This window comes from Biomphalaria glabrata, chromosome 6 (assembly GCF_947242115.1).
Source record: "Biomphalaria glabrata chromosome 6, xgBioGlab47.1, whole genome shotgun sequence".
Taxonomy (NCBI): domain Eukaryota; kingdom Metazoa; phylum Mollusca; class Gastropoda; family Planorbidae; genus Biomphalaria; species Biomphalaria glabrata.
The window spans coordinates 12,345,902-12,364,210 of NC_074716.1; the positions used below are offsets into that span (position 1 = coordinate 12,345,902).

The window sequence follows — 18,309 nt, forward strand, 5'->3', positions numbered from 1 at the left end:
TTATGCATGAACATTTCTTTAATTCAGGAGGTTGTCAAGTACAAGAGCGTCCTGTTCCAATTGCGGTTTTATAGCTTAAATATAATTTTAAATGGCTGAACATAATGACTCAAGTAAGCAGAACAAAGGAAAAATATCACAGGATGTAAAAATTTGTTTTGTTAATTCAAGAATAAACTAAAAGTGCAATTTGTAAGGCAAGTTAATAGAGTCATAATGACCTTATTATGAACACAATGCTAAAGGCACAAAAGTAGTATGCATAGCAATGCATGAAGCAGAAATTAATAACATAGGTGAGCCAGACAAACTACTTGAACTCACAAAGCAAAAGGCAGAAAATAAAATTGATAGCCATACATGTGCAAAACATTATTTATTATATTAAACTGTTAAAAATATTATTATATAAGATTATATCACTACTCTTTGTATAACGAGAAATGAATAAGCTCTTTAATCTGCACTTTTTTTAAATACATTATTTATTATATTGTGCAGATATTTTAAATAAACTAAATGCCTCAACAAGTAAATGTAAATGTATAATTAATTGCACAAACACACAATAATTGTTAAATATACTTGTAAATATGTAAGTATGCAAAAACTACTTGTTAAAACATTTTTAAACATTCAAACACAAGTCATCAAATTTAAAGCTTGAAAATAAAATAAAAAATAACATATCTTTTATAAATAGTAGTGCAGTTTCAATGATTATCATGATTGTTAACTAATAGATTTACTAATTATCATGATTCTTACATTAAAGTATCACTTAAGGTTTACATGAGGAAAACAGCTTACAGCAAAATTATTTATATTACATCTTAAAAAAAAAAAAATAATAATAATAATAATAAAATTCAAATTTCACCATTTTATAAAATATATATTTTTTTAAATTATTTTAATTTAACCTTTAAAGAAAAGGAATATTTCCTAGTAATTCCAAAGTATTCTGTGTAAGTTGTACAGATTGACACACACAACAAAAAGATTTGTGCTGAAAAGTCTAATACAAAATGAAATTTTTAAAATCTGGTTACAGTTCTTAAATATATTTTAGAGAAAAGCAAAAAAAAAATCTTGGCATATAAAAAGAGAATATTTAAATATACAAAATCTCATTATCTTGTCTTTGAAAGTGGAATGCATGATTTAAAATGACTAGCAGAAGGGGTACCATGATAGTGAAGATTTAGAATCATATAGATTAACTCAAAGCACTAAATGCTCCATCCTCCATCAATGATAAAGTCTTGACCAGTCACAAAATTAGACTGAAAAACAAAACCACAACATGAAAATGAGTTAACCTTCTTGTACAGACATGCAATGGATAAGTAAACATTATAGTAGTCTAATAAGTAACAATTTATAGTAGCCTAATAAGTAACAATTACACAAGTCTGAGAGATGCAAGTCATAAGCAAATATGAAGTCCACTATATAATCCATATATACCTCATCTGATGCCAAGTAGACAACCAAATAAGCTATTTCATCTGGAGTGCCCAGACGTCCCAGTTTTTGTCTTGCAATGAAATCTTTATAAGCCTGAAATAAATTACTATACAAAATTATAAATATAGAGAAATAGTTTTAATGTTGCTGGTCATTTATATTGGAATGACTATAGTTACCTTTACTTGAATTCAAGACTTTTAAAGAGCATTTTAAAAAGTGATCTTTCTTTATTTTAATTCAAATTGTTCAGTGGCGTAGCCAGGGTGCGAGGAGGGTGGTCCAAATTGAGGGGGACTGCCAAATTAATGTCCAAAATTTGTTTTTATATTGAATATTATGCCATTATCTCATGACATGATGTTGAATGTCAAAATGCAGTGGTCCCAAAAGAGGTCAAGCCCCAGGCCCCAAATCCTTAGCTATGCCACTGAAATCATCACACTATAATGTATAAGCCAGAGAGCTAATCGTTGGACTTGTCACACCTAAGTGTACCATCTCAAATACCTAGTAGAAATAATATTGAAGTAAACAAACTTAATTTTAAAATATTTAGAAAAGATCAAAGGTCAAGATAGAAGTTTTAAGAAAGTTGAAGATAATACAAACAGTGACACAAACAATCTAGAAAAATCTTTGTAAACTACTATCAGGCTCATTGGTCATTGTTCTGAGACTGTTCAGTATTCTTTGATGGATATTTATTATTCTATGAGCCTCGGACTGATTTATACTTTTGACTGTTACTGCAATCTTTTACATTAGAGTTTAGAGTTTAAGCAATAAAAGTCTTTTTTTTTTCTCCATCTGTGCATGTTGTTCTTATGCAGTCTGTGCCATGAGAGAAAAAGCATTGCCCTCCTTAACTGCTAGCATTATAAAAACATGATTTATAAAACAAAAGGGTCTGACTTTAAAAGAAAATGGTGACTCTTTCAAATGAGTCAGAGCAGAGTCTCCAGTGAGTAGATGTGTCATGTTTAATTATGATGAAAAATTCAAGCTATATGTCAAGTTCATAAATGAAAAAAATTATAAATTGTATAAAGACTGTTTAAAGTCTTGAATTTTTTGTAATCAACTTTTTAAAATTGTCAAAGAAAAGCTTCTGTTTGCTTATTTTAAGAAGAGAATTTAAGTGTTTTTTTTTCAGTATATAATGATAATTATCATGATGACATTAATGGTAAGATGCTTGTAGGCATATTTCTCATAGGTATGTCAATCATAAGCAGTATTACAGTACGGAGACTGGATGACAACTACAGGAACTATTTGCGAAATGTTAATTAAAATAAACTGCTTGTAGAATGTGATCAAATATTTTATTTACAGGACATCAATCCAATTTTCATGATGATATTTGATGAATATAATAATTTTCCAGCTTCACTTATAATACAATCAATCCAATTTTCATGATGATATTTGATGAATATAATAATTTTCCAGCTTCACTTATAATACAATCCCATTACGAAGTCCATTACATGAGTTCACATCAACTTCAATACAACTACTTGCTTCAACTTCTTAACATTCAACTTATTACAAGTTGCTACAACATACTGTCTTGCTACCACATACTGTCTTGCTACCACCTACTGTCTTGCTACCACCTACTGTCTTGCTATCTTATACTGTCTTGCTACGACTATTGTACTTGAATGACTTGTAACTTAACTTACAACCTCAACTAACAATTTCAACTAACTTCTCTTGACTGATAATTTCAATTAACTTCTCTTGACTGATAATTTCAACTGACTTTCTCTCTACTGCTACTTGTAACTAACTTCTCTTGACTGATAATTTCAACTGACTTCTCTCTACTGCTACTTGTAACTAACTTCTCTTGACTGATAATTTCAACTGACTTCTCTCTACTGCTACATGTAACTAACTTCTCTTGACTGATAATTTCAACTAACTTTCTCTCTACTGCTACTTGTAACTAACTTCTCTTGACTGATAATTTCAACTGACCTCTCTACTGCTACATGTAACTAACTTCTCTTGACTGATAATTTCAACTAACTTTCTCTCAACTGCTACTTATAACTAACTTCTCTTGACTGATAATTTCAACTGACTTCTCTCTACTGCTACTTGTAACTAACTTCTCTTGACTGATAATTTCAACTAACTTTCTCTCTACTGCTACTTGTAACTAACTTCTCTTGACTGATAATTTCAACTAACTTTCTCTCTACTGCTACTTGTAACTAACTTCTCTTGACTGATAATTTCAACTAACTTTCTCTCTACTGCTACTTGTAACTAATTTTAAAAAGGAGAAGGGGGAAGAACACTTTTCAACAGTAAAATATAAAAACCTAACCTGTTCAGGATCACCTTGGGCAGCCATTCTGTCCCGCAATGATGGTGTGTCTACTGTACCTATTGGGAAGACATATGTCACATAAATTTAAACATGATGCTCAATGAATCTGAAATATTCCATTTCCTACTGTAATAGCTTAGTAACAATAATATCAATGAGTAAACAGAGTGAATGACTAACACTGCAGTACACTACAGAATGGTATGAGACAAGATCCATTCAACTCACAAAAATGAACAGTTTGCAGGAGTCAGAGAGAGTCAAAGACCAAAAAAAAAAAAAACTTGAATAAAGATACTGACTTATATGAATAAGATCATTTTCCTTAACCAATTTCCTTAAGCCTTATGGCAAGGAGTTTTGATATAGTCAGAAGCCCATCCTCCAGTATGGAACATGCAGAGATATAATGGATTCAGAAAAGAATTGTTGAGAAATAAAAAGTAATTTAAATTTTAAGTATATTCAATTTTGTTTTAGAATGAAACCTTTTATATTTAGGACAACTAGCATTATAGTAAGTGTGTTTGTTTTGAGTAGAAGTGCATTGTGTGTGACTGTGTATGGAAAGACCATTTGACCTTCATTGTACTTAGTTGAGTGAACAGCTAAGAAAGTGTGTAAGTCAGGACTGTGTGGAAATGGAGCAGAAAAACAACAGGATGCTGGAGTGAAGGATAAGAAGGTAAAACTTAATAAAGTGATGTGTTAATTGAGATTATAGTTAATTTTAGAGTGTCCATTACAAGCAGAATGTGTACAATTTTTTAATTTGAAAGTTATAGATTCAACAATCTACTTCTATGATATACTTTTATTTATGACAACATTATTTGTATTGAAAATTTAAAGAAATACATACATAGTAGGAAGAGCCATAGTCAGAACAGGAGCATAACTTTAGAAAACAGAGATGATAAGAAATCTAGAATATGTGTGCATCCATATATCATTCTGTTGATTTCTGGGAATCTAGTACTTACTAGGAGGCATGGTGGCTGAGCAGTAAAGCGCTTGGCTTCTGAACCCAGGTCCCAGGTTCAAATCCTGGTGAAGACTGGCATTTTTAAACCTGGGATTTTGGGTGTATCTGAGTCCACCCAGCTCCAATTAACCTGACATTAGTTGAGGAAAGGCAGTAGGTACTTGTGCTGGCCACATGACACCCTCGTTAACCGTGGGCCACAGAAACACTTCTGTCCTATAGATCGCAAGGTCTGAAAGAGGAACATTACTTTACTTACTAGTACTTACTAACCTGGACATATAGTGTTGAATCGTATTTTGTGTTGTACAAAGTCCACGGCCAAGGATTTATTCAGACCAATAACTGCTGCCTTAGTTGCACCATACACAAATCTATTTGGTGCTCCTGGAAAAGTAAAGAAATTTATCTAAGAAAGCTAATGTACGCTATTATTTCAGTCGACTTCATTGTGAAATATCATCTTATGAAAGTTGCTTATTAAAACAAAAGAAAGAAAGAGCAATAAATTATGCTCAAAACTAAATAACTACAAAAGAAAAAAAAGTCGGCTATTTAGCATTTAATTGAAATGTTTTTGTTTAGCAACTTTAATAATATAAAACAAGCAATAGAAAAAAAGATTACTTTAAAAAAAAACTAATCTAAGGGAAGAATTGCTAGCTATCGCCATTTATCTGAAAATCTTATCTTCTTCTTATCTTATATGAAACAGACGTTACTTCAAAAAAGAAGATGATTATGTCCTGCATATTAACCAATGACCTAAATTCTGCCAAGTCACTGGTTTTCCTGGCTAGCTCAGGCAACACATTCCATTCTCCAATAGCACTAGGGAAGAAGGAGTATTTGCACAAGTTGTTGTCCTAGCATTTAGAACGAGGAGTGTGCCTTTATCTTTGTGTCTTTCTGAGTATTTTATTAAAATTTGTTTTTGTATTTGAAGATTTTGGTTCAGTGTTTTATGTATAATTGCTACTTTACTTTTGAGTCTTCTATCCTGAAGGCTGTCTAAATTTAGTGATTTTACTAAAGGTGTTACTCTAGTCAAATGTGATTATGAATTTGTTATGAATCTCACTGCTCTATTTTGTGTCTGCTCCAGTTTCTTAATGTTTTCTTGAGTTGAGGGGTCCCAAACAGGGGATGCATATTCTATTATTGGCAAAGATTAGCTACCCCCCCCCCTTATATAAAAATTAATTAATTAATTAGTACTAATTGAATAATTAATTGGTTTAATTTTTAGATTGATTCATGCAAAACTTGATACGAGAATGGGAAATGGGAGAAAAAATGTGACAAAACGTAATAAGGGGATTAAACCAATATCCACATATCTCATTAAATAGCAGTTATTCCCTTTATTTTGATATCAAAAAAAAAAATTAATCACCATTAATTAATTAACTAACTGGTTAATTTTTTAAAAATTTATTCTTGTCATGCCAGGTACAATAAATAATTGTGCAAAGTCTCAACTTGATCCGAGACTGGGAAATGGGAGAAAAAATATATTCAAATTTTTACCGGACAGACAGACAGAGTGAGTTGATATAAGCTATGTAATAATAATTTTTTTAATATATATTTATAATTAAAATAAAAATACACGAACAAAATACAAAGAAAGAATTCTCTCATTTTAAAATGTTTTTACAAATCTTCAAATGTTTGAGGAAAATATAATAGAGAGAAATTAAACAAAAAAAAAAAAAAGAACAGAATGTTTAACTTATATTGATTTCATTACCTTTGATACTTGAAACAACTGAGGCCATATTAATGATACTACCACCTCGACCTTGTGCTATCAACTTTTTGAAATAAACAAGAAGGGATGAGAGAAATATTTTTGTAAGTAAAAATGATGTTCAACATAATTCTAAAATATAAATATAAAAGTCTGTTGTATTTTTTTTCCACATCTTTGGTAAGTCTACTTTGATAACTATGAAAAGAGTATTCCCAAGAGGAAAAAGTCATTAAATAGTATCACAATGCTTTGAGTCAGATTTCAAGTTTGACGTAAAAGGTTACATCTTGTATTGAGTTGCAAAGTTTATTGAGCACAAATTGAACTGCCATTTATTTACTTCTAATTCTATGTTATGGAAATAAATGTGACTATCACTATTGCTGTATACAAAAATTTCATGGTTAATGAGGGTTTTATAACTTGGTCAAATCTACTTAAACTGCCCTAAAAACAAATGGATAATAAAATATAACTTTGTCCTATCTGATAAAACAATAGTTTGATTCTTCCCATAAATCTCATTTAGCCTAAACATTTGATGGATGTATAATACTTTTCAATGAGAATGTAATTTGTTTTCCTTTTTTCTTTTCTGAACTTTGTAATGAATTTGAAGTAATAAGTTACCTTAGTAAAGAATGTTAAAATAGACGTTACCTTGGGAACAAAATATGAACACATTGTGTAAACACTTTTAACATTCAAATTGAAGGAGAAATCCCAGTCTTTCTCAGCACAGTCTAACAGAGTGCCATGATGAACAAAACTGTAGTTAGTGGAAAACAAAATGTTACAGTACAAATGTAAACACATAGATATATGATTTTATATTATTTTCAAAAGATAAATTCTAGCAAAACAAAAAACTTTCTTACCCTGCACAGTTGAAGAGAACATCAACGGAGTCAAGTGAATTGGCAAACTTTTCAATTTCCTGTTTATTCAGCACGTCAAGAACTTGGGTATGAATTCCTGTATAAATTTGCCATAAATTAATTTCATACTGCTTATTTAACCTTGCAATTTTAGCAGAAGTGGCTTATCAGCTCCACTCATTAAAGTATGATTGTGAGCTAAAGGTTTATTGTTTAGATGACAAAGTTTATAGATGAAGAGGGATTCCGTCATTTTTGAGGCTATTGGTTAAAGTTGTGATCCTGTGGCCTGGTACTAAGGAATGAGAGCCCTTCATATTCATCTTAAGATACCAAGAAGGTCTACTTATTACAGCTAATTGAACTCAATAATGTGTTTATGAATAAATGAAAACAAAAAATCTTTATTCCAAAGCTATGAAGATTCCAAGCTATTAACAAAGCTGATATGATAAAAGCAAGTCCCATAATCTAGATATGTGGAGCATATCTAAAACAGCATGGAGCAAATGTCAATAAATATTTTAAAAAATGATCTATTATAATATTGTGAGAATAATCAGGATGTCACATATGAGCAGCTCATTCTTTACTTTAAAGAACACACTGGAATGTAAGGGAGATAATAATAATGAAACACTGAATTAGTTTAAGCACAATGTATAATACAAACACAGCTGCTTCAATACTGAAACTGACTTGAGTTTTATAGTGAGATTGTAAGTCTTTTGCTTGGCACAGATTAAATGTAATAAATGTTTATATATTAAAAGAACTCAATGTGTTTAAATTAAAATAATAGTTGAGCTCCAAATGCCCAATAACTTGCTTCCTCCTTATATAGATTCCAAGATGGCTGCCTGGTCATGTGGTATGTTCGCTAGACTGTCATTATGACTTCTTGATGGTCTCAGATTCATACCCTACCCGCTGCTATCCCCCGGCATCCTGTGGGAGGTTTGCACTATGAAGAAAATTATCTTCAACTCTAAGGGAACATCTGGAACAAGTAAAACTATTTAAAAACATTTTACAAGTGACATTTCTGGAAGATGCATTTTCTAGACAGCCTTTTTTTTTTAGAAACTTCTGGCCAATCTCATATTTGTTTGACATGACCATTGCAAAGTACTTTAAATTCACTCTTACTCTCCACTGATTTAGAAACTATTTTAAAAAAATATGCATACCAGGAACACCCTCTAACTGTTTCAGAAGTTCACCATTTACATCAGTAGCAATTACTTTAGCACCTTCTTTGGCTGCCATCTGAAAGATCATAAGTATATCATCAGTAAATAAAGTGCCTTGAATGTGGAATGATATGATTGACTCACACATAATTTTGTTGCAATATATATTACTTGACATAGTTACTTTCCAATTAAACCTAAAATGTATTGTCAATGACAAATTTGGTTTGGCGACAGTCATGACCAAAAAACAACAACAGATATTTTTTATTAGTAATTGTTATGTCTTATCTTACTCGAGTGGAGTTTTTGATCTCCCATCGAGTGCCTCCCCAGATGGCGGATAGAGGAATGCCCTCCAGATATGGTGGGTACCGGGGAAATAAAATACCCGGGGTGGACCAAAATCAAACCTGCTGCCTTGCAGGAAGTAGAGGGATCCACAAAAGCTAGGGCACCTTACCCGAAAATAAAGGCAGCTATCCAGAGAGCTGAAAGGGGCAGCCCCCCAGATGGTTATGCACAGGGCTAACAACTCTGTCATATAAAAAAATACTGTTACGAAAGCTAATACACACAAGAAAACCCGGACAGATCTCAACGGAAAACGACCTAGGCCTGGAAAAGGACATGATTTTAGTTTTGCGACATGGAACGTGCTAAGCCTTTATACAGCAGGTGCACTAACCCAACTTACTGAAGTGTTAAAGACTATGTTGGGCAGGTCACCTTGAAAGAATATCAGATAACAGAGGAGCGAAAATCGTATACAGGCAAAAACCAAAAGGCAGGCTACCCAAAGACAGACCCTGAATGCGATGGATTGATGATGTGGAAGCAGATCTGAAGCAGCTTGGGGTTAGGGCATGGAGACGAAAGGCCCGGGAGAGATCTGAATGGAAGGATGTGTTGAAGCAGGCCAGAGCCCTCCATGGGCTGTAGCACCACCTGGATGGATGGATGATGTCTTAACATATATAATACAGACGTTACTTGAAAAAAGAAGATGATTATGTTCTATGCGTCATGCATTCAGTCATGCATATTAATCAATGACCTAAGCTCTGCCAAGTCACTGGTTTTCCTGGCTAGCTCAGGCAACCCATTCCATGCTCTAATAGCACTAGGGAAGAAGGAGCATTTGTACAAATTTGTCCTAGCATATGAAACGAGGAATGTGCCTTTCTCTATAGTCAACTGAAATTAGTTCACTGTAACACATTCCAGGACACAATCAATCATGTGATGATGATGTGTATGCCTCTTCCACTGTGTTATTTTTAGCAGTAAAAGTGTGCCAAATGATTTGGTTAAATAAATAGTTGTGTTCCAAGGGTATAAAGAGCATTGTGACTTTTATTAATTTCCATATGAAATATATGTGCATGAAAAATCCATTCAGATAAAAAATCTGTTTGCCAGACAAGAAGTAAAAACTGGTTTTGCAATGTCCATTTACAGAAAGACAAAATAATTTGGGGGGGGGGGGGGGGGGGGGAGAAATAGATGCTTTGTATGTGGAATTTGATTTGAAAGAAGTTTCCAGGACATGGCCTACAAAGAGTATGGGCTAACTAAAAGCATGAAGAAAACAAAAGTTATGAAAACAACCTAGATGCCATACATGAATAATGTTCCTTGGGTTCCACAAAGAAGTCCCTAGAAGAGGAGATAAAAAACGCATATGCAAGGCTGCATCGACCTTTACCAGACACAGACCAAGAGTTTGAGAAAACTGGAAGCACACTACAAAGACAAAAATGAAGGTCTATAAGACATGTATTTTGAGCACAGTACAGTATGACAGTAAGTCAAGAACTACTTACACAAAGCAAGAGCATATATTTAATTCATTTCACTTGCACTGCCTCAGAAGGATCCTGAAAGTCACATTGCAAGAAAGACTGTTTAACACTAAGATACTTGTATGATACTTCCAAGCATCTTTACCATCATCAGAAACACTGTCTGCCCTGAATATCCCGAAAATGATCCTTTACTGACAACTCTTGATAAGCACAATGAAAACTGGTGGTCCCTACCTCCAATATGTGGAAATAATTAAACTGGTTGTACCCACCTCCAATATCAATCAGGACCTCAAATCAGTGGACATCAATGTTGACTACTGGGAAGAAATAGCTGTAGACCACACTATATGATTGAGTATATGGAGAGAGATATGATGACAATGAAAGCTATGGACAACAAACATTGGTCCCAGAATAAAAGAATGCCAAATAAAATTTAGCTGGTTCCTCTACCACTATCATTCAAATCTACCTTTGGAAGTTGAAGCTGCTTGACCCACCAGTACTTGAAGAACAAGTTCAAATCCATACAATAAACATATAGATCTAGAGCCCGGAATAGAGGTAAACAATCATTTTTCTTGTTTGAAAATTAATAAATGACAATATAGAGCCGCGATGCCCAAACTACGGCCCGCAGGCCAGATCCAGCCTGCTACGTGCTTCTATCCGGCCTGCCAACGCATTGGAACAAAATGTAAAAAAAAATAAAAAAATTTTAAATGTAAAAATAAAAAATGTACAAAAAAATTTTAAATTAAAAAATTAGAATGTTGAAAAAATATTCTCATTCAGTTAGGATTCTCACTAATTCTTTGATGAAATCCATCTTTATATTTGGTATTCTAATATTCAAATATTTTGTGTATTGTAAGAACACAAGTGTTTTTTTCAATGGCGATAAAACTAGACAGCTATTTTTAATTCTTGGAAAATTCCGCTACTGTCTTGAGCTAGCCGTGTCCTTGACACATTGTGTGTGCAACATAGAGCATCATTGATGCATCACTTTGGGTCGTGTTCTTTTGATGTCAAAGCAATTGGTACCGTATTGTCTGACGTTAGTGATTTAATGAAATGGGAGAGCCTAAGAAATGAAAAGTGGACTCTGAATGTAGAAACTTTCATGAAAAGTGGACAGATCTTTACTTTTTTGTGGAATATGGTTGTTAGCCAACATGTTTGATTTGTAAAGAAAGTGTGGCTGTTTTTTAAAAAAATAACATTAAAAGGCATTATGAAGCCAAACACATAAACACATATGGTGGCATTCTTGGTTTGAGCCGCGAAGACAAGTTAAGACTAGAGATTGGGGGATTAACAAGAATATTTAACAAAAAGAGACAAGAAAATGTGTCTGCGATAAGGGCCATCTACAGAGTTGCTCACATCTTAAGTAGAGCAATGAAGTCTTGTTCCGATGGCGAATGTGTAAAAAAGTGCTTGCTAGCAGTAATGGAAGAAATGTGTCCTGAAAAGAAGAATACAGTAGAAGATGTCAGTCTTTCTCGCATGACAATTACACAGTGAGTGGAAGATGTGGGTGAAAGTCTCTATTCACAATTAAAAGACAGAGCAGCAGAATTCGAAATATTTTCTATTGCCGCTACCGAGTCCACTGACATAACTGATACTGCACAATTCTTAGTATTTATTCGCGGTACAAACAGTAATTTTGATATAACAGAGGAGTTAGCAGATATGAGGAGCATGCATGGGACTACAACTGGAGAAGGCCTGTTCAAAGAAGTGTCAACCATCATAGAGGACCTTGCTCTTCCTTGGAATAAATTAGTTTAAAGTGACTACTGATGGCGCTAGAAATAAGGTTGGATGTCACAGCGGAATAACAGCAAGAGTTATTAAAAAAGTTGTTGAGTCAAATGGAACTGAACCCCTGCGGCTTCACTGCATCATTCACCAACAAAATCTCTGTGGAAAGGTTTTGAATCTGGACGATGTGATGATGATTGTGCTCAACACTGTAAATTTCATCAAATCACAGGCGTTGAATCACAGAACTTTCAAAGATTTTTTGACAGAAATAGAGTCCAAATATGAAGACGTTCTATTTCACAGTAAAGTTGGGGGGGGGGGGGGCTAGTTAAGCCGAGGAAAGGTATTAAAATGTTTTTTTTGATTTGAGACACGAAATTGAAATATTTATGATGGACAAATCAAAACAAGTGCCACAACTGAACAACCCCTCATGGTTGTGGGATTCGGCTATTTTATGCAACATCATATCACATCTAAATGAACTCAACACCAAACTATAAGGGAAAGACAAATTGATTTTGCATGTGTATGCAGACATATGTGCTTTCCAAACAAAATTGCAACTCTTCATTCAACAGGTGGAAAGTGTGCATCTTGTCCACTTTCCAACCTGTACCACTCTACAAAATGATAAGCATCTAAATATGAAAGAATGATCCAAGAAAGAAAGAATGATCCAACTTATGAGGCTCTTGATGAATTATTTCAGTGAAAGATTTGTGGATTTTCAGAATTTAAAAAATGATATCCGTCTTTTTCAAAATCCGTTTGCTGCCGATGTGTCAAGTGCTACAACAGATCTGCAACTGGAACTGATTGACTTACAAAGCCTGACATCCCTGCTTGACCAATTTCAAGTGATACAGACTATTGACTTCTACTCCATGTTACCTGCAGAAGCATTTCCAAATCTTCAAAAACAAGCGTTAAGGATGATCACAATGTTTTCAAGCACTTATTTGTGTGAACAAACTTTTTCTTTGATGAAACGGGTGAAAACCATGTTACGTAATCGCCTCACAGATGAACATCTTGATTCAGTGCTCCGACTTGGTGTTTCATCTATGCAGCCAGATATTCAGAAGATGATTTTGGATAAACTTCATGCATCACATTAATTTATTGTAATAAGAAATAAAGAACACTGAAGATTAACCTAAAACAAGGCTTTATTAAACTAGAACGACACATGAACTGACGAAAGAGACTTGGACTGTAGCACACTAAATCAATGTTGTGAACACATTCTCACGACGTTACACAAACATAAACAAATAGCAACTATTTCACCACATTCACCCCGCCTAGAATTAAAATAGCAAGTATAGTAATATAGTAGGCCAATAGCATAAATAAAAGAGAATGCCAGTGCCTGTAATACAATAGATCAATAAATAGTGTCGAAATATTAATTTCTCTTGTAAACAATAGTGAATGGTGATGCAAAGAAACCTAAAAACCAGTATCTGTTGTATGACTTATAAACAATTAATAGTTTCTGTTTTAAATATTAACAAATAGTGTAGTAAGTAGACATGTACGTAAGTAAGTGAAAAGTAAACTCTAGTATCAGTAGCAAGAGATAAACAATGCCAGTTTATGTAGAACATATGTAGTGCAATAAAGGAACAACTCTAGACTCTATAGTTCGGTCTGGTTCTTCTCTCTCTCAAGTTGTAACGGGGTTGACTATCCTGTTCTACAGTTTGGGAGTCACTAGTGAGTTCCTGAGCGTCAAGTGGGGTATTTTCAAGAGGAAGCGCTCGGAGGTCCTCAGAGCCTACCAGGGGTTCTTTCCTTTCTTGTATCACCGTAGGGGTGTTGACTGGTACTTCCGTGTTTTGAGTTTCTGGAGGATATTCATTATCCTCACCCTGAGGGAAGAACGAAGGTTCACTTGTTGTTGTGGATGGGGAGGGGGTGGGAGCCAAGCGTCTTAGAGAGACCGTCTCCTCTTTACCGCTGGGCAACCGTACGACAGCATATTGGGGGTTGCACATCAGCAATTCGACTTCCTCCGTGAGAGGATCATACTTTGAAGATCGGTTCTCTCTTCTCAGCAACACTCTACCTGGGCTAGATAGCCAAGTGGGGATAGATATCCCGAAGGAGGATTTCCGGTTGAACCGGAAAACTCTCTCATGTGGAGTTTCGTTTGTTGCCGTAGATAGTAATGATCTAATCGAGTATAGGGCCTGGTTCAAGACAAGCTCCCATCTCGAGATCGGGAGATCGAGGTCTTTCAGTGCTAAAGTAACAGCGTTCCATAGAGTTTTGTTTAGTCGTTCAATTTGTCCGTTGCCTGAAGGATTAAAGGCGGTTGTTCTACTTGTAGCTATTCCCCTCTCGTGCAGAAAGGATTGCACCTCCCTCGACATAAAGGACGTACCTCTGTCAGAATGGACGTACTCTGGCATCCCAACAAAGGAAAACAGCTGATTTAAACACTTTATGACAGTGGATGAGGACATATCGGGACATGGGTAGGCAAATGGGAAGCGTGAGTACTCATCCACCATTGTTAATAAGTATTTATTGTGAGTAGCAGATGGGAGTGGCCCCTTAAAATCAATGCTTACTCTCTGAAATGGTTGGGTAGCTTTGATGAGGGTGCCTGAAAACTGTTTGAAGAATCTAGGCTTCAGTTCAGCGCAAGTTTTACATTGGTTTACCACTTTGCGGACGTCCTCGCAGGAAAAAGGTAAGTTCTTAGTCCGAACGAAATGGAGGAGTCTCGTGACCCCTGGGTGACAGAGGTTGTTGTGTAACAGTTTGAGGTCTTCTCCAGTCATTGCTGACGCAAAGTGGTTCCTTGAAAAGGTATCCGCCGCAGCGTTTTGTTTCCCGGGTCGATATACGACGTCATATTGGAAACAACTAAGCTCCAGTCGCCATCTTTGAATCTTTTCGTTTTTGATCTTGCCCTTGTTCTGCTGGTCAAACATAAAAGACACTGAGCGTTGATCTGTAACCAATGTGAAGGGTCTACTGATAAGGTAATGTTGCCATTTTCTCAGGGCTTCTACGATAGCGTATGCTTCCTTTTCCACTGCTGAGTGTCTGCGTTCACTATTAGTGAGTGTTCTTGAAAAGAAGGCGACAGGATGGCCGTCTTGATTAAGAGTGGCGGCAATCGCGATGTCAGAGGCATCTGTTTCGACTGTTAGTGGTCGATTGTAGTCTATCGTCGACACAGCAGCGTTTTCAAGTTCGTGTTTTAGCTGTTTAAAAGCTTGTTGTACTTGTTCAGGGGGAGGAAAGGCTTTGTTGTTCACCAATAAATGGATCTTGTTGGAGAAATTTGGGATCCATTGAGAATAATAGGACAGTAGTCCAATCACCCGCTTTTGTGATTTCATGTCTTGTGGTGGAGGTAGGTTTCTCAATGCTTGAAATCTTTCGGGGTCTGGTCTTAATTGCCCTTGTGAGATTTCGTAGCCTAGGAGGCATACTTTATTAGTCGCAATAGCACTTTTATCATTGTTGAAGGTGATACCGTACTTTTTAGCGGCATTGAGAAATCTCTGTAGATTCTGGTCGTGGCTAATGGAGTCAAGTCCGCAGATGGTAACGTTATCCACGTAAGCGAACGTGTCCTGTAGCCCTGCCTCCTCAATTATTGTGTTGATCGTCCTTTGAAATGCGGCGACTCCGTTTGTCACTCCAAAAGGAATGCGGCAAAACTGATAAAGCTTTCCGCCAGCCTCGAACGCCGTGTACTGCTTTTCATCATCCCTGATAGGTATCTGGTGGTAAGCGCTTTTGAGGTCAAATGTACTGTACATTGAGTATTTAGATATTTCCTGCACCAGTTCATCCACTTTTGGCATGGGATACGCGTCGAGGTAAGTGAATCGATTGATGGTTTGGCTATAGTCGATAACCATTCTCTTTTTGTGCCTTTCATTCGTTGTTACAATTATCTGGGCTCGCCACGGGGACGTGGAAGGCTCAATAATTTTGTCAGATAGAAGTCTCTTGATTTCAGTTTGAATGAATTTGGAGTCAGGCATAGAATATTTTCTAGATTTAGTGGCTATGGGATGGCAGTTAGGAGCCAGATTAGCGAAGAGGCGAGGGGCTTCAACTCGTGCAGCTTTCAGCGTACAGACCTGGAGAGTGCTTCGTTTTCCTTCAAATGGGATCATCAGTTTTTCGTGCTGGCTGATGAAATCTAGCCCTAAGATTACATCAGATACTAGTCCATCTAGTAGTGAGAGCTTAACACTTTCATATTGTTCATCTTTGTACTTTATTTTAGTGAAAATATGGCCGTGAGTAGTGCGAGAAAGATGTGTAGAGGCCATGTAGATTCTGTTTCTGGACGTTTCTAATTTCCATTTGTACCTTTTAGCAATTGAAGAAGATATATAGCTTTCACTGCTCCCCGTATCTACGAGAGCCTTCAATGGTACTCCATTGACGAGTATTGAAATAGTAGATTTAGTAAGACCGGACGCTGGTGTCGATGCCCAGGAAGATCCAACGGTTGTAGTCCGAGACGTGTCATCATCTGCTTTCACTATGGCTGAGGTTGTAGATTTGAGTGTCTGTCTGGTCGATTTACAGACTTTCTGGAAATGGCCCCTCTTACCGCACAAGTTGCATGTAGCGTCACGGGCCGGACATCTAAAGTGTTGATGTGGGCTGTTTCCACAAAAGAAACATCTTTTACTAGTCGCCGCACTCACCTCGTGTTCTACTTTAGTCATTGGAGAAAGGCTCTCCTCGTCGGCGCTAGCTCCACAGGGAATTTCAGAGTGGATGTTATACGCCATGGCATGGTTATGGGCATATTCGAGTTGTCTTGCCTCTTCATAGGCGCACTGTAGAGTTAGAGTAGATTTCTCTAAGAGTCGCAGCCTTATGCTGTTTGAAGCCAGTCCAGTAATGAAGGCGTCTCTTACGAAGATATCTCTGTGTTCTTCAGCGGTGACAGCTTTGAAGTCACAGTCTTTGGCCATACTTTTAAGCTTAAGTAGGAAGGAGTCAACGGTTTGTCCGTTCTCTTGTCGACAAAGAGTTATCATGTGCCGTGCAAAAATTTCGCTTTTAGGCTTCACGTAGACATTTTGTAGAACTTTGATTGATTCTTCGAACGTTGTACACTCACTTATGTACTGAAATACGCTCGAAGAAACGTAGTTTTCTAGTAATTTCTTTTTGTCAATCTCGCAATGAGAGACTGAGGAGATGAAATTCTCAAATGTTCTCAGCCAGTGCAGCCACTTCTCGGCAGCCGATGGCGAGCTAGGCTCTATGTCTAGCTCTTTTGGCCTAAATAGACGTTCCATTTGTATTACTACTTTTACTTACAGACTGAGAATAGTGTTGAACGAAAATCCAAAAAAGATACGTGAGGCACATAGATCCATGAAATTGAAAATTTCTAGTTTAATAAATTGTAATAAGAAATAAAGAACACTGAAGATAAACCTAAAACAAGGCTTTATTAAACTAGAACGACACATGAACTGACGAAAGAGACTTGGACTGTAGCACACTAAATCAATGTTGTGAACACATTCTCACGACATTACACAAACATAAACAAATAGCAACTATTTCACCACATTTATGTAAGTAGGTCCACAAATAAAACTATTAAAAATAGCTTATTATATATATTTTTTCCTTTTTGGTGTTATGGCCCGCGACACAAATGCCGAAAATTAAAATGGCCCCAGACCAAGTAAGGTTGGGCATCACTGATATAGAGTATAGACTAGTGTGTCTTCATCTTCAGAACTATTTTAAAAAATGATTATATAAACTTATGTTTGTGATCTAGTCCTATTATAATCTTAAGTTATATGTAGCCTATAATTAATTTGTTTATTATCATTGTTTTTCATGTTGTAAATTGTGACATAAATAAAGTAAGATACTATGACACACCATGACTAAATATTTCACTTACCAAAGCAACTGCTTTACCGATGCCCTGGCCAGCTGCTGACAGTACAAAAACTTTCCCATCCAAACGTCCCATTTTTAAATAGACTCTATAAGAAATCAATTATAAGAAATTAATTATGCTTATTGAATAGCCTGAAAAGGAAAATTTAGATTTATATAGCTATTTTATGA

The 18,309-nt window shown here is 35.6% G+C and overlaps 2 protein-coding genes across 4 annotated transcripts in view; both read right to left on the reverse strand.

Moving 5' to 3' along the window:
* Positions 1-18,309, reverse strand: part of LOC106076718 (dehydrogenase/reductase SDR family member 6-like) — a 21,432-nt gene continuing 3,123 nt past the window's right edge. For all 3 annotated transcript variants that reach the window (XM_013237538.2, XM_056031626.1, XM_056031627.1), the window contains exons 2-10: positions 18,140-18,224; positions 8,627-8,705; positions 7,437-7,533; positions 7,219-7,327; positions 6,556-6,619; positions 5,076-5,189; positions 3,815-3,873; positions 1,471-1,563; positions 1-1,286 (exon numbers count right to left, since the gene is read on the reverse strand). In XM_013237538.2, the coding sequence (XP_013092992.2) occupies positions 1,233-1,286; positions 1,471-1,563; positions 3,815-3,873; positions 5,076-5,189; positions 6,556-6,619; positions 7,219-7,327; positions 7,437-7,533; positions 8,627-8,705; positions 18,140-18,224 (754 nt within the window). In that variant the 3' untranslated portion in view covers positions 1-1,232. The remainder of the gene's footprint in view (positions 1,287-1,470; positions 1,564-3,814; positions 3,874-5,075; positions 5,190-6,555; positions 6,620-7,218; positions 7,328-7,436; positions 7,534-8,626; positions 8,706-18,139; positions 18,225-18,309) is intronic.
* Positions 13,371-17,769, reverse strand: LOC129926617 (uncharacterized). The gene is made up of 2 exons (XM_056031617.1): positions 14,707-17,769; positions 13,371-13,836 (listed from the first exon to the last, which is right to left on the reverse strand). Exons 1-2 carry the CDS (start codon positions 17,511-17,513, stop codon positions 13,698-13,700), a joined length of 2,946 nt encoding a protein of 981 aa, XP_055887592.1. The 5' UTR covers positions 17,514-17,769; the 3' UTR covers positions 13,371-13,697.

Coding starts and splice junctions, on each gene's coding strand:
- LOC129926617 (XM_056031617.1), bottom strand. CDS start 17,513: ATGGAACGTCTATTTAGGCCAAAAGAGCTAGACATAGAGCCTAGCTCG. Junction 13,837..14,706: donor TACTCACGCTTCCCATTTGC/CTACCCATGTCC, acceptor TTCCTTTATTGC/ACTACATATGTTCTACATAA.